Source organism: Crassostrea angulata, chromosome 2, assembly GCF_025612915.1.
Source record: "Crassostrea angulata isolate pt1a10 chromosome 2, ASM2561291v2, whole genome shotgun sequence".
NCBI classification, from domain to species: Eukaryota; Metazoa; Mollusca; class Bivalvia; order Ostreida; family Ostreidae; genus Magallana; species Magallana angulata.
Window position 1 is genome coordinate 7,361,838 of NC_069112.1, and position 17,837 is coordinate 7,379,674.

At 32.9% G+C, this 17,837-nt stretch overlaps 1 protein-coding gene and 2 long non-coding RNA genes across 3 annotated transcripts; 2 read left to right on the plus strand and 1 right to left on the minus strand.

Annotated features, from left to right (window-relative positions):
- The first annotated feature begins 940 nt into the window (after nt 1–940).
- Nucleotides 941–7,597, plus strand: LOC128171948 (uncharacterized). The gene is made up of 3 exons (XR_008242176.1): nt 941–982; nt 6,325–6,369; nt 7,357–7,597. It is a non-coding gene; the product is annotated as an uncharacterized LOC128171948 (long non-coding RNA).
- On the minus strand, nt 4,472–6,057 carry LOC128171944 (uncharacterized). The gene is made up of 3 exons (XR_008242172.1): nt 5,497–6,057; nt 5,269–5,376; nt 4,472–4,743 (listed from the first exon to the last, which is right to left on the minus strand). It is a non-coding gene; the product is annotated as an uncharacterized LOC128171944 (long non-coding RNA).
- An 8-nt stretch (nt 7,598–7,605) lies between the features above and the next one.
- Nucleotides 7,606–17,424, plus strand: LOC128173852 (uncharacterized). Its single transcript, XM_052839534.1, has 6 exons — nt 7,606–7,615; nt 8,404–8,558; nt 12,024–12,162; nt 14,382–14,529; nt 14,716–14,833; nt 17,320–17,424. The coding sequence occupies exons 1-6, from the start codon at nt 7,606–7,608 to the stop codon at nt 17,422–17,424; spliced, it is 675 nt and encodes a 224-aa protein (XP_052695494.1).
- Nucleotides 17,425–17,837: the final 413 nt, after the last annotated feature.

Here is a 17,837-nt window from a genome sequence, read left to right on the forward strand (position 1 = left end):
TGATAAATTCGGTGTAATGTATTCTAAAGAATTGTTTTTCAAGAAAACTTATTTATAAATACCTTGAAAATAGTCAGATTTTAAATAGTACGAACAATTTTAATATTTTTTGTAGTCGCATGTATTCCTACGCCAGAGTTCAATATAGTCTCGTTCAAATCGACGCTCGGCTGTCTCCGTAAATCCTAGTCGGAGATTTACGGTGTCAGCAGAGCGTTTGTTTGAACGAGACAAGAGTTCAATATTGCTTGGATCCATACAATTTTTTAAAGAATTTTTTCTATTACTGATACATAGTTTGATTGAATTAATTTTATCTTTAAATATTATTTAACATGATTCATATGGGGGGTTCTCGACATTCTTGTCGAAAAAGTCCAAAAATTCATATTATAAAAAATGTGCGTAATTCAACTTTATAAATTAGAAACTACAATGTACTTGTCATGCAAAATGACATATCATTGATTTTAAAATAAATAAACATCGACAAAATCAACTCCCGTTAGTTCTTCAGTACTTTGATTCAACTGTGGTAACAAACATTACAAATCGGATTTAAAGCGTATAGCCTAATGATTCAAAAAAGATAAGCGACACCAAATGGGCGTGTCTAATTGCATAACGAAAAATAGTTTTGCCTGCGCCGCGTGGTAATACATAGCATGTGATGCATGAAAAAAGGGGATTTTAAATGTTGTTCTAAAGTGAAGAAATTGGAAATAAAAAAATATAAAAATCATTCATCATCTAGTAGGAATGCTTTATCATTCCTTATTTAAAAGCGAGGTGTTTGATTTAAAAACATGCTAGTTTGTCCAATGCAATATTTACTGCACTGCTCCTTGTATTGCTTTTATTAAATGAATTTTCTTCACTAACGAGTAAGTTCACAAGATATGCTAATGTTTCTGTTTTGTAATAACAGAGAAAGGTGATATTTAAAGCCAAGTCTTCATCAACGAAAAACAAAGGCACACAGGTAATGCAAATAAATCCATATTTATCATATTTCATCTTCATTACAGATTGGTGTTTGACAACAATTTAATTCATTGTTTTATTTTGTCAATAAAAGACTCGCCTTTACCCCACTTTTAACCCAATTTTTTTTTAAGTGAAACATTTTTTTAATGTGTTAACTAATTTACCGTCTACATTTAACGGCAATTACATGCCAAGTTTTCAAGCGAAAGGGCCCCACTTCGTTATGATCCAATTCAAGCACTTCCAATGTACATGTATGATTCATTAACTGGTTAATATATACATCCATAGTTTATGTTTCATAAATAAATGTAAATAAGTTTGAGAAAGAAAAAAAACTCATTTAAAATTCTAACTATTTTATCAGTCAATTTAAGCATTTACTATGCACTCAGGTAATTCATAATTTTCCTCTCTAACTAGTTTGCTTATAATAACAAGTTCGATACAAATCGATAAAGGTGGATATTTTGCGGGTTGTATATCTTTGTATAAGTTATTTGCAAGTATGGACATAAAAATGATTTTCTCTAGAACTTTTTGAAATTATCTTACATCTAATTGGCGAGGTTGTGCATTTCTATGTATTGTTGTAGGTGTTATAAACATATACCTTCAATTTAAACTTCTATACTGGCACTGTACCAGTAACGTTTTGTCAAAGCTTTAATACCCGGTGTTGTTGTATTTAATACATCTAAATGAGAACGAAAATCGATCGAAAATAATGTTTGTCAAATCGATCGAAAATGATTTTTGTCGTCTAAGCGTTAAATAAAACACGCACCGGAATAATATTGAACAACATGGCGAATTTACTGCAAGAAGATTCATTTGTGAAGGTATGATTAGCAGATGGACAGTCACCGCAAAGTCTGCATATAAACTTCAATTGAGCCAGCAATTAATCTAGTCAATGGTGGAAAGTAAACTAGAGAAGATTAGAAATAAGTGTCAAGCATGACGAAAAAAATCAAGACCATGCAAACTGACATTTCGTAGCAAGTCCTTTCGTAAACTATGAAAGCAGCATACAACATCAATGTAGTCGCTTGTCTCAATTATCTAATTTGAAAAACAGGTTTTTTTTAAAAAAATGGCATTTTCATCATTAACTGAAAAATAAAAGTATTGTTCTAGAGAAACAGAGAAATCGGGAAATTCAAATACATTTAAATCTATATTGCCGCAGTATGTTACACGCGGACCATCTTATCGAAATGCACGCTTAAACGCTTGTAAAATTTCAAACGAATTCCCACTTTGGGCCTACCGACGAGTAATTTAAACTCAAATTTTCAATGATGATATTCACTAAGAGCATGGCATTTAGACCAATTTTACCACGACAATTAGATAATTAATTATGGTCTAACAATTGGTATGAAACCTTCAGTCAGCATACGATTGTACTTGCTAAGAAGGTCGTTGTATCGACTATTAAACTTATGAAAAAAACCTGAAATCGATACTGTTGATAGTCTTTTGTTATCAACTTTTTTACGCATTACAGTTTTGTTTTTTTGTGATTTTTTTGTGATCGCTCCGACCAGGAAGTACGGGGCATGTTAACTATGATATTATACAAAACAAGTTGTCAAAAAAGCTAAGAAATAAAGTAACTTCCGATTGTTATGGGTACAAAAACATTTAACTACAGTAAAAATTAAGTATGCGTTAAGTCTAACAACGACAAGTATAGACAACAAATAAATCGCTGTGCACTTGTCAATGTGACTTCATGTTGTAAATTTTGACGCATACTATGTGTCGAACGAGGCGGATCAATCAAGTTTTGAAGATAAGAGAATGCATTTTATAAATGAACGGAGCATAATATGAAACACTTATTATACCATGAATCCTATTAACTATGCTTAATTTAATTTCGGCGTGTAATTATTTTTTACAGCGTTTATAATAAATCACATACACTTTACATATCGTATCGATCTTTTGGATATTAAGGGAATGATATATTTATATTAAAGTGCTGCTGCCTCGTTGAAATCCACAGAATAAATTTATAAATTAAAAGTATTCAGCGAAGGTCAAATAAATTCCAACCAGAGCTCATTTCTTTGATATTTATTCTAATAAAAGATGAACTCTAAACAAAGTGGCAGCACTTTTTAGAATCTATCAGAAAAGCATAATAAATTATCGTTTAAAATTTTAATTCAAATAAGGTTATGTCTTTGTTATATTAACATTTGTTTATGACTTCCATGCGGGAGATTAATCAACACATATCACGTGACTATCAATTCAGGAAACCATACTAAGTATCATACAAAGTATCATTTACTGTACTGTTTTATTTATTATCACATTTATACCATGATAAAATAATTTTCCATAAATATTTGGTATAAATAGATGCATCGTTTTATGAACGTATAAATGAACGCCTTAGAAACTGTTCATTATCTAAAGCATACCCTTGCGTATCGAATCAACTGAGAAGAAAATAATCCATAGTATTGTTTATTTCAAGTTTACTTGGATATATCTAGTCGACACAAGTATGGAAGTAACAGTTGTTAACTAATAATATGTCGTCGATTATATCTTTTTACCTTGAACACTAGAATTTAGAATAGTAACTTAATATTCATCACATTCTGTAGCGTTAAAAGTTCAGCACAGTGACAAGTATATCGTCAGGTATTGATGCAATGTTGGAGTTTTGGAAGAAGACACTTAATCCCAAACATTAATCTCACTATAAACAAACGACCTTGCCGTGAAATTAAATACATTACACAAAATGTCAGAGACGAAAGACAAAGTTACAAATTTATACAGAAAATGATATGCAACACGTGCTGGATACTGTTGGTGGCCTGTGTATAAAACTATTTCTCAATAATTATATGTTGTTCAGTTCTGGAAAATAGATTGAAACTTTAACTTTCGTTTTGATGAGAGAAAAAAAAAACAACGACGAGGGTTCTTGCTAAAATCTTTGCATTTCGACAAAAACTGTGCTTTTAAAATAAATGTCAAAGCCAAGTCCTGATCAGCTATCTCAATAATCAATACTATTAAAACAAAAGTATTCCGGAAAATATTAAACATATTTTTTTTGGCCCCACTGTCTTGTTACAGTAAGGATACAAAAGCATCACTTCATTGGATGTCCAATTTTGCTTTCTTTGTGTTCACCCGTCTAATGGTATTACGGTGTTAGGAGAAAGTGGCGATTAAGGTCTAAATGTCTCCCTGATAGGAATACCCAGATAGCAAGCTTATATTGGCCCAGCGTTGGCCCGATGTTATCATTTATGTGGGCCCGATGTTGGAAAATAACATCGGCCCAATGTAATTTTGCTCATCGGCGCAGCATTGCACCAACACGCTGGCGTGACGTTGGCCCATTGTCAGTAGATTGACAGTTTTAATGTTGGCCCAATGTTGGGGCAACGATTTAATCCAACCAATATTCCCCAAACTTAGTCCTTATAAAACAATCTCACAAAGATTAACAGTAAGTCTAATCTTTATTGTTTTCTCACAGAAATATAATCAATATTCAAATTTTCAAATGGTTTTTTATAGTCGATCTATATACTTCCACATCCCTTCAATCTTCTTCATTTGTTTTCTTTACTCCTATTTTCATCCCCTTTCCCTATCAGATGAATAACGAATCACAGTAAATGCGTTTGGTCACTATGTTTAGTTCAGTTCCAGTTTAGTTCTCTAGTTCTGACCTCGTTGATAACTTCAAAAGCCCGTTTCTGCAAAATGCTGCTGTAAATTTAAAAAATAATCATATAAAATGGAAAAAAATAAATTGATATAAATAGAATTGCATTACATTATAAAAATAATAATGCAGAAAAAATCCTCAATATATAACGATTTAAAACAAATAAATTTGTTTGCGGGAAGGGGGTCTATTTTACTGTGCACAGTTTTAATATGTGTATCAGAAATATTTTTCCAACATTACTGCTTTTTTACTGTGAATAAGTCAATTTGAATTTTCCGGGGAGGAGGCCAGGGGCGCGGGGGGGGGGGGGGGGGGGGTCTGGATATATCCGACCTTCTTTAGATCCGTGTAAGACCCACAGCTTCTGATCTAATATTATCAGCATATCATGCCGATGATTTATCATACAAACATACGAGAGAAGTATTTAATAAAGCTGCATTGAGGATAATTATATCATTTTGCCATGACATATTCTGATCATCTCACATCATTGATAAAAAACTGTGCCTTTAATTCCTACCCTAAATATTGAATATTATCATAATATTAAATTCAGTTACCTTAGATGTTCCTTAACTTGAGCCGATAAACTGCATGGTTCTATTCATCTTCACAAATAATATAGGAGACAGCCATGTCACCGAGTTTGAACATCAGCAGGAGGATGTCTGTACAAAAAATTGCCTTTAATTTGCTTTCAAATTTTCATTAAAAAGTATTGAGAACATTATTGTATAATAATCACCCATATATGATAAAAATCTGTAAAAGAACATCTGCATACTTACATTATTCCTACAGGCAGCCATGATGATAGCATAAGATCAAGTTAAGTTACTCTGATGGATTTGTCAAAAATGACATCACCGTTCTTTTGGCGGTAATGTTTCATTCACGAGTGCAGAAAAGTTACTATGCATTGATGCTGCATTTCATTCAAAGTGTAGACAAGTAAAATGCTTCATGATGGACACACATAATATAGTCATGTACATTTTTAAAAAATTAACTAAAATTCTAAATCTGAAATTCATTTGAATACATTTATATTTATAGTAACCGTTATATTTTACACATTTCACACATTTTAGTCCGTCGGCCCGACATCGGTGCAGTGTATTCGCGCCCACCGAGATCAATTTGATATTGGCCCAATGTTGGCACAATGTTTATGTTCCAACGTTGGATGAACTACGTTGGTCCAATATTGGAACGATGCCAATGCACCAACAGTGATAAATACAAGGTTGGTCCAATGTTGGTCCAACGTCGTTCAACCAACAGCGATATGTAGCCAACCTTACAACCATAAGCCAACGTTGGGCCAACATAAGCTTGCTATCTGGGTATTTGTTATTTGCTTACATTACTAATTGTTAGGATTTACTATTTAAAATGTTAAATTACATGAATGTTTCGATTTTTGCCTGAATTTTATGACAGAAAGCAAATCTCATACAGTATGTATAATGTAGATGTTAACATAGTATATGGTATTATTGTCAAAATATTTAACATGTTTTGAAGGTTTTAGTTGGAAAACAGTTTTTGCAGTATTCAGTAATAAAACTTTTAATTAACAAACAACTTTTTATGATACATGTATCATATAACAGGTTTGGTATCGTACTGCTGGTAAACAAGAAAGCAAAAAAGAAAAAGTAAGTGAATCCTATTTGTTTTTCCTAACATCCCTATTTGTGTGACAATTGTTGTACGGAAAACAGAAGAAAAAAGAAAAATGTATCGCACGTTACAAATGTTTAACTTGAAGATGTAAAATTCTCAAGTATCGTTATCCTTATATTAAATAAAGTCAGCGTATTAAATACAGTTGATGTTTTATCAATGTAAAAGTAAAGTTGAGTCCGAGACATAGGGCACGAAGCAAGCAAACGGGTTACTAAACCATCAGGATCTTGATTCAAACTTTTCTTAAATCTCTGTTCTTATCTTATTGTCTGTTCTGCAAATTAAGCATACACCCCCAGAATTCAAAGTAACATTACTAGAGATTCCAATAAAATGCCTTTTCAAAGAGCAAGTATCTCATGTAAACAGTTTTAAAAAAGCCTCATGTTAAAGTATTATAGCAAGTATATATATATATATATATATATATATATATATATATATATATATATATATATATATATATATATATATATATATATATGTTGTCATGACATTTATAACAAGAATTACACAAACAAAGTACACAAAACAATGATACGTCAACCGGCGCACACAGCAGCTAGTCTTCGCCAAGGTGAGACGAACACAGCACACAGCGGGTCAAAGTACAACAAAGTAGTTTTAGTGCCTACGCACAGAAATGGAGTCTTCGTCTTCTACACAGAAACTTATGACGTCACACACATACACATAAGGGACACAATGGAGTCTTCGTCTTCTACACAGAGGCGGATGACGTCACAGACACATACACATAAGGGACACAACACAATAAACATGCAGTCCGTACAACGTATTTTCTGTCATAATGATATGTGGCGGATTTTAAGATAAACATAAAAGACGGTAGCAGTGTTACAATGTTAGCATGTGGTTGATTTGTTTGTTATTTTTCTCTTCTTGTTTGTTTATGATATGTATCACGCTACAAAATAATTATTTTTTGTCCAAAGGAATCATTCAACGTGGCAGCTACATGGCACGATATTCAGAAAAATGTTTATAAACAGTGCACTGGTGCTAAAATAACTAATCAAGAAAACCGAACGAACCAACCAAATGAAAATGGAGATATAAATATTTACTCAACGCCTACCATGGTGTTTTCTGTGATCGGAGACTCGGATAGCTTTGTTCCCAGACCGTGGCCAAAAGCAGTATTCCAAACAGCTCTGATTGAAGCAGCAAAATATGGAGGAGGTATGGTATATGGTCAGCAAACAGCTTGTCTGATTTTTGGGAGTTGAGTTTAATCAACTCATCTATGCAGTTACTCTGGCAAACCGAAAGTGAAACAGTGTTCGGACCTAAGCACAATTCATCACCACTGACAAGATTTAGTTCTTGAAAATAATCCATAAAGTCGATGTAATGTATCTTGTAGCATTGGTTTTTAAGAAACTTATTTATGAATACCTTAAAAATAGTCAGATGTTAAATAGTACGAACAATTTAGATATTTTTTGCAGTCGTATGTATTCATACGCAAGAGTTCAATTAAGTCTCGTTCAACAATCGGCTGTCTCCAAAAAACTCCTCCAAGCAGATAGTCATTCTGTATTTAGAGGTCGTGTCATCAAGCCATCACGTGACCTGGTGTACACATTCTCTTGCTTGTTAGAGATTAACGGAGACAGCCGAGCATCTGGTTGAACGAGACGAGTTCATTATTGCTTGGATCCATACAATTTTTTGAATATTTCGATTACTTATACCCAGATTGATGGAATCAATTCTAGCTTTAATCATTACACAACACGATTCATACGGTGATTTTCTCATACTTCTTGTCGGAAAAGTCCGCGAATTCATATTATAAAAATGTGCATAATTTAAAGACAGATTATAAACTACTTGTCAAGCAAAGTAACATGTCGTTGATTTAAAAAGGAATAATAATCGATAAAATCAACTCCCGTCAGTACTTCGATTAATAGCAAGTGATTGACTTTTGTTTTGTATGTTTTGATATCATTTCAACATTTTGTTGTTGTTAATAGAAACCTGGATCTTACACCGAGGAACCGGTGACGAAGTTTCAAACGTCGTACAAAATGCGTATCAAAATTACGAAGATTTGGATTTTGGTTTTGAGTCGGTTGATCTAACTGACTCTGACAGACATATAAAACTGATCAGCATTGCTGGAATTAAGGTATTTTGTAATATGTTTTACGGTGCTACCGTTCTGGCGAGCGCAGCAAGAATTACACATACCTTGCATCATTGTCAACTTATAGTAGTATTTTAGGTATCAACGAACGTCAAAGAATTTTTGAGAGAGTATTGCTCTACAATAAGTATGCCAAAGGTACTAATTTTAATGGTTATGATACATACAGCGCAACCCCTTCCCAGAGAGAGAGAGAGAGAGAGAGAGAGAGACAGAGAGAGAGAGAGAGAGAGAGAGAGAGAGAGACAGAGAGCCCGGTACCTGTTTGTAGGTGTGTAATTTCCCACTTTTAAATTTAATGGGCTGACTATATGCAATATCTACATATTTTTTTAAACTGTTTATTTTTTCATTTTATTCCTTTTGATATATTTCAAAATGTCCTATTGTTTTTTTCCTTCCTACTCATGCATGCTCAATTAGCTTAAAAATGGATCGATATGACAGTAAAGTATGGCTCTTGCTAATATATATACATAAAATCTCTATATTAAAAAAGATTAAAAGCAAATCATACGTCAATGGGGAAGGTATCGCAGTCTATACTGAAATAGCTAGTACACGCATTACAGAAGTTTGATCCACCTCTAAATTTATCCCGGGAAATATAGCGCGAGTGCACTGTGACATCATCCATGAGTTTGTTCGTCGTTGTTTACGTTTCTCGACTCAATACGGAGGTATGGAAGCATGTAACAAATCTTTTGAGTCTCGCCAAAGCATATGCGATACTCAAAACGTGTCTTCAGACTTTAAGTCACTGTAAATTACGAGTTAAAAGTCGGCCATTTTTGGCATAGCACCACGGGTGAAAACATTAGTGAGCATTATGGGACATAGACAACATATTTTGTTTGATGAGCTGTAGGTTTAGCTCGTTCTTTTTCCCGCGCACACTGGTTCTTAGAGCTCGCTTCGCTCGCTATTAGTCATTAGTAATAAAACTAGGTGGAATACAGAATGCATTAAACGTGATGAAAATAAATATGCTTTATAACAATATTTATTATTAAGACTAGATCGTCTCTCAAAGACTTATTCCCTACCGTTACAACAAAACGTTTTCAAAGATAAAACTTATTTGCACATGGAATCTCTCATGACTTGCGATTGTTCGTGATTTTTATTCAACAAGTTGTGTGCTTTTTTTTTCGAGCTTTGGCGAGGGGATAGAAAACCCACACACTCTTTGGATTAAAATCAAGTATCAATAAAACATTTGCGACATTCTTTTTATCATAGGTTTTGCCACGTCCTTTGTTAAACCTCAATCTCTTTGTAAACAATTGTAGGCCACACACCACATAACGTACATGACGTCAAAATCTGTACGCATGGAAAACAATTCTTTAAAAATGAACAAATAATTCATTTTTAAACATTTTGTTGTCAATTCAAAAAACACTACACTTTGGCCCGTGCGTGTACGAGTTGACAATGTCTATTATATTGGACATTTAGGAAATAGATACAGCAACACACCGTATTGTTGCCATTTACATAGTGAAGCTTTAAGCCTACAATAATGCTATTAATTTCACTACACTCGGCTTAGTTAGTTGGTCTCGGGACAGGCCTATACCAGTTAAAATGCTTCCCATATACCCATAATGTAGCAAAAATTGCAGAATCGTTCCGAAACGATTTTGGAGAAAATTGATCAAGCTGCATTAAAAATAACAGTCAAATTATACATAATAAAGCATTTTGGGCCTGGAAATACCTTTCATCTAAAAATTTAATTCAGGGTGTATTCGTTTGGTCGATTGGAGAGCTGCAAGAGTAATCATAATCTGCTCGTTTGCAGTTTGGAGATCTTCACTGTCTACTTTCCAAATAGCAGGTAGACAATGGAGATCAGCAGGAGATATTCAGGTCCAGTTCTGGAGGTAGCAAACGAATACACCCATATTAATGAAGAATTCAACACTTTCTTCAGCAACTTTTTTCACTCGCTTCGAGTTGACATTCGGAACTATCGGGATTTTTTTTATATTAAATGCATTTAATAAGAGTTATCTTCCGTATTTCCTTTGATTCATACAGAATATATATATGACAAATTTTTAATAAAAATTTCCACGCATATGTAATATCGTTTCTGAGTTTATCCATGCAAATCTGATATTGAGGACACAAAAACTAAAGAGCCTCCCGAGATTAAGCGTGAATGTAATGCGCATGCGCAAGATTGTAAAATCCGAAAAATCCATTTAATTTCCGGATTTGTTGAAGGAATTTTCGTTGATTATTTATTAGCGAAGCTTGATTGAGAAAAAAATAAAAACAAGTTGGTAATTTGCAAGTGCCAATAATGTTGAAAATATATAAAACAAAACAAAAATGACAGTACTTCTGCGATTTCTCAGTATTAAACCCAAAAAAATCGATTCTATTATTTCAATATAAAATTATAGATAATGAAACGTGTCACATTTACAACTCCACACTTTCTAACCGCATTTTTTTTTTTACTTTTTCATTCTACGTCAAGCAACCGCCTATCCCTTCATAGTGTTTGATGATGCATTCACGTTGAGTAGTAATATCATTACATACAGGATGAAGCTCTGCCATTCAGTGGTCTGGAAAGTTGATTAAATGGCATATTTCTGCCATTCAGTCACATTTCTGTTACCTTTCAGTCATATTTCAGTTGACTGAATTGCACAGATTTATCTTGTGACACAAATAATATACATCGTAAATTGAGCTAAATATGTCATTAAACAATTGGTCCAAAGGATGGGTTAAATCACTGCATATAAAAAAAAAATATATAGGATATGTCCTTTTGAGAACAAGGGTTAAACAAAATTAGTTTTTTTCTTTGCACATTAAAATAAAAAGCATATATGATTACCGCAGTAGTAATTCATAGATAACTAAATGAGATCAACAATTGCCATTTCTATTCATTGTTTAAAATATAAAACTTTCCTGTTTTTGTTTCTGTCCGTTGAAAAGCAAACTAAGTTTCAATTCATTGTAATTACAATGTTACTGATATTATTTGTAATGAAGTTATACTGTAGGCAATTTTTAGTTACATATATCAAGATTTTGAATGAAATACTTTTAAGAAAGGCAAACATTTTATAAAACTAAGCTGATAGAAAGCTAGCACAAAAAAAACTTAAAAAACAACAAACAAAACCAAACCATTCGAAAATATAGCCAACTTAAGAGGGAAATGCAAATCATAGTCTTTATGAAATCATAAATAAAATTATTTAATTGTATAAATAACAACACCTCAAACATCGTCTTCGTGTGGAAGACATTTCTTGTCAGAAATTGTTAAATAAAACAAAATGATTTATTTCTCTTGTTGCTGTTTAAGCAAGGGATTTTGTATCAGCAACGTTTGAATGATCCCTATACTGAATGATTCAGAAAAAAATATAGGAATTTATAACCCTAAAACCCAACAAATTTGTTTTCTAGACAGACACTTCATCATTGTCATCAAAGATACCAACGATTTTCAGACCAATAAGCGGCGAAGGAGAAGGGTTTTTGCTTGACTTTGAAGAATTTGTTTCGAAGCAAGACGTCTGCATGTTCGGTTCCGAACTGAATTTTAGTATGTAATGTCTTTATCTTTTTGTGTCTTTTTACATACAATTGTATATAATTAATTTCATAAGTCTAGAATCACAACAGTCGAGACCAACATAGTTTCAAACAATGCATTTTACTGCAGATATACCTCTTTTTGCTGTAATATCATCTTTAACTGATTACCTTTAGAATAAGAGAAAAAAGTTCATAATAAAAATGAATTTTATTCTTGCAATTTACATACAAATTTGTTATTCTTCAGTGGTTCTGGTTCAATTGTTTCTGCCTAAAAAATACCACTTTTTGGGGTGGTTTGTAAATTTACGAATGCCTCAGTAGCCCATTTATTCAAAAATATGTTTAAAGGATGACAAGATGAATTTGCAAATACATCATTTTGTTTTTTTCACCATATTTCTAAAGCATATAATGTTGAATACATGTACCTATATTTGCAGAGAGAGAGAGAGAGAGAGAGAGAGAGAGAGAGAGAGAGAGAGAGAGAGAGAGAATAAGATATTTTTACCTTTAATGCAATTTGTCCGTTTTTTGACAACTTTTCCTAATTTGATTTGCATATTTTACAGAGTAGCAAGTCATGTCGAAACTTCTTTCATAACTGTAATTACAAATATAAATACAACCATCAGACCGTCTTTTTTGAATATACAAAAACTAATCAATATTGAAAATTTTCTAAAATTATATGCTTTTGGTTTTCAATTTGTTTAATTATTTGTGTTTTATTTGCTAATTGAGATTTCAAAATCTTTTAAGAAATCAGAACTAAGAAAAATGCAATGCTAGTATTAAGCATACAACATGAATTCATACAGTTATAGAAAGTGTAGCTTGAGCTCAAGATATATATCTGGATCCTGGATTATTCATAACAATGTCCTCAGGCTACACCAAAAAAAAATCTATGAAATTATGTACTACATCCATTTGCTACAAAATATAATACACATATTGTCACACAACAGTTCAATATATTACAATGATTTGCATATTTTCTAAAGCATTAATTTATACGATCATAATAAAATACAAAATCAAAAGACGACATTTTTCTGTATAAAATAAAATGTATAAGAAAAATTCATTAAATTTTTTTTACTGCAATAATATAATGAGTTTAAAAATGGACATCATGTAACAGTTTTGAAGGTGTAAACAATGTTTAAATTTGAAATCCAATGATATAATTATGTATTTACATATTGACAATTTAGAGAAATGTCTGTCATTGACTGTCTTAGTTGATATATCATCTGTGATGTTTCCATCATTCAATGCATGCCTAAAATCACCTTTTTAATTAGCATGTGTTAATAAAAATACTTAAATTTATTGTTTAACATTCCAGCAAATATTTATGTCAATGATTGATAATGATTAATAACCCATTTAAAGTTATGAAAATTAAATATTAATATTACGGTATACAGGGAAATCTTCGTCCCCGTTGTATTTTCGCCCCTTTCGCCCTCGTTGTCAGAAGGCGAATTTAAGACAGGTCGAAATATATGTTGCAAATAATTTTTTTCTTAACACAACTGCATCTGGGGGAATTCAAGACGGGGTGACACCGTTTGCAAGTGTAAAGGGGCGAAAACGAAAATAACACTGTATACAGTATCAATGAGAAAATGTTATCATTGCAAAATATGGTTTGAAAGTAAATCATTAATCCTTCATACCCTATGGTATTTTAAAGACTTTATTCTCTTAACCGTGATTGAAGACATACTCGTTTCTCTGCAGTCATCTCTGGTCTAGTTTTGAGGGTTACTTTCACTTAACAAGTTTTTAGATGCATCTTTTATTTAAACAATGTTTTATGGTGTGTTTACTATGAAAATTATCTATACTACTATATAACATATGTTCAACATATGTTTAACATATGTTTAACAATGGTTGAAAATGGCACCTTTGTTCCGAAGTAAAAAATGTAAAAATATTACTGACAGACAGAGGACAGACTGACAATGAATCAACAAAAATTGATCAGGAAAACATGTGTTTTCAGCTGAGGTGAGCTATAAGGTAGAAAATTTGAGGTGTATGCAAATTACGCATTTAAGAACAAACCACTTTTTACACCCTAAATTGTACAGCTACAGACTAAAATTGAAACTTTAGAAATCTAAAAAATATAAAGGTCATAAGTGTTACATTTGTCATGCACATTATTTGTCAATTTAAACTATATGAAATAATGCATTATAATTTCAGACCCACCTGTCCCGATTGTGATCATCGTTTGTGAGGGTGATATTCAAACCATTGCCCACATATCCAAAGCTCTACATCGCAAACTTCCTGTGATCATAGCGAAAGGGTCAGGAAAGGCAGCAGATCTGGTCCTCGACTTCCTTGACGAGTATCTCAGTTATATACATGGTTAAACATAAAAAAAAATAATTTAGAAAAACAAAAATGTTAACATCTTACTTATTGTTAATTAAAAAAGAGGAAATATATGAAAAATGAATATTAAAAAAATAATCTTTTTTGCAGGTTAACGAATTAAAGTTTAATTATACTAAATGACAGTATGTTTGTTCAGTTGCAGTGCAAGTGTTCTTCGTAAGAAAGCCAGTTCTGCATTTGGTATTGAATTTGACGATGCAAAATATCAGAAAATAGTGGAACATTTAGAAAAAATTGAAAATACAAGAGAACTGGTAAGATTTGTTCTAGTGTGAAAAAATCTATATAACAAATGAATATGATTGATGGAAAATGGTTACCTATAAAACAGACCCATGTTTTATATGTTGAAAAGGCACGAACGTGGACCAGTGTTTGTTTACAAAAAATACGTGCTTTTTAAGTATTCTAATATATGTTAAAGAATTTTGCTGAAATGAAACCAGAAGTACTAGCATTTGGTCTTATATACCGACCCTGAAATGTGATACACTTTTAAAACGAACCGTACTGTTTCATGCAAGAAAAGAATCACGATCCGAAGCGTTCATTAAGCGAACTTTACCTTGCACGAAAAGCAACGTACGTTACAGAAAAAACCATACTGTGCAAAAAGGGTTTAAGAAATTGATGCGACCCGCCCCAAGACTAGCCCGAAAACGACGAAGATACGTACGTGTCGTGCAGTAATCATATAACATCAAAATATGGACTAATTAACTAATATTGCTCGATGAATGAGGACGAAGATTTATTTGTCGCGAACCAGGACTATATATGGTTTGAGCCTGAAATGGCCCCCTTAAATGAACATTGTCATTTTACTGTAATTCCTTGTTTTATTTGTTGTCATGACGTCAGGCATATCTAAGGTTTAAAAGTTGCAATCTCCGAAACAGAGCAGACAATGGGACAAGCAATATCATGATATTCCACAAAAAAGATTAACCGATGCATGTTTAAGATGTCAGCATTTACATTCACAATTGACGAAAATGTTATATGGCATGTAATAACAACAGCGAGCAAGAGTTTTCAAGCAAAAGGGACGTTCACCATGCAGTACACGTGTGTAATCCTGATTTAAAAATAGATCAGCATTCCACCTTATTTGAACGATGAAAAAGGGGAAGGGGGTCATCGCAACGAGTTGTAACATATTGTCTATTACGGTACAATGTAAGTAATCATTGTGTTGGATTATCATTATTACAAGAGTCATCAGTTTGGATTAAAACAAATATATATTTATACAACTGGAGGAACTAAATCGCCAAAGCGGGGTGTAACCCGATTTTCGTTCAGTTGGGCGATTTCATTAATCTTGAAAAGGGGTCATAACTCGCATGTCTTACTAAACGTACATTACTACAATTAACAATTACTAATCAAATGTGTTTCTTAATTCGATAGATTTCTTCCAAAACATCCGAACCAAAGTACAATATACATGTTTATAGCTGTTACAAAACAAATGTCAAAAAATCATCTGACCCCCTCCCCATGGCTCTCGGTAATAGCAGGATTTCGCGCCATAATGTCTCATTCATAGTTTTTGCACGCGAGTTGACGAGTCCGTTAATTGGGATCATGCGAATACCCCAGAGCACCATGTGTTTACATCACAGGCACGTAGCATCGGGAGTTGGGGTGAGGGAGGCTGCTTCCCCCTCCCCACTTTTTTGGCAGCTGGCACTTTTCTTTACTTTATAGGATAAATGGAAATATCATGGATTTGCCCCCCCCCCCCCCTTCCACTTTTGTAGGAGCATGCAATAAATGAAACTGCAAATAAGGAATTCTTATTGAATTGAAGTTACAGTTTTTTCATGAATTTGAGAATTCACCCTTTTTTATTGCTTGTCAAGATGATTTTGATTAAGTTGCACATTCAAAATAAAAAAGTGTTTGTATACCCTTTCATATTTCATATGGTTGAAATTTTTTAAAAATGCCTTTCATGTGATTTCGCATCTTAATTAATATAACAAATACATGTACAATTAAAAGAACCGACTATTTACTCTCCAGCTTTCAAGCTTACATAAAAATGAATTAATAAAATAAATGAATTTCAATTGATATATATTTACATGTTCTAGATCGAGGAAAAGACTGACATTTCGTCCTTAATTTGCACGTTACGTTTATAAATTTATGATCAGCAGCGAAAATTAAAATTAATTTCTGATAAGATAGCCTAATTGATACATGCATGCTTCTATTGAATAATTTTGTTTAGTCAGGCAAGCTTTTTGGAAAGCTATTACTTTTACAAATATAGATTTGAAATTTTTTTCATAATTTTCATTTTGATTTTAGTGCCCGCAATTTAAAATATGACATCACAAAATTAATATTTACCCACCATTTTCGCTTTTTTAGCATAAAACAGCTTGTTTGAATCAGTTTTTCTTTAAGGAAACATTGTGCGACTGCTTGAACAAACAAAATATTTTCACCAAAGATGTGTAACGTGTGTCCAGCCGAGCGGTTGTTATTAATTATTTGGACACGTACCCGGTTACATCCTGGATTCTGCAGAACACTTTATTATAAATTTGCCTGTTGTTTTTCAGGCTAATAACAAAGTGAATCAATATATTTACGCTGATTTTTTAAATAAATTTACTTAATCAAGATATTTACGACGATTGGTATTTAAATCAAATGTTAATTTCACAGGGATTTACCTAAGCCTAAATTAAATCAACCACAAGTTTCCCCTTGTTTATCTAAGATCAATGTCCCTGACCACTTGACCAGGCTATCAAACTACCCCCTGACCAATGCCCTAGACAGTTGGCCTTACCAAGGGTTCTGGCTACTGACCCGAGGTCTCTAACCAGTTGATTTCCCCAGCTCCCTTTGACACTGGTGTTCAGTCTTATTCAACCTTTATTGCCAAGTGTCAAAGCTACGGCGGTTGATCAACTGGCGCAACCTATACTATAAGGCTTCTTCAACCCTACGTAGCCTTTAATATAATAAAGCCTATTCAACCCTATTAACTTACCATACTCTCCTATAGATGTTCGCACTCTGGCTGCAGTGATCACACTCCCTGCTTCTGCCGACTACCGCTGTATATATAGCCTCGAGACATTCCATGTTTACTTCCAAGGGGGAACAGGCTATTACCATGGAAATACCCTGTACTACCCTATTTTCATTAATTGATACGACCTGATTCGTCACAGATGTATCTCTCCAGTACTTATCAATAACAAAAAGTTCGTACTTGTTCAAAGAGTCGCT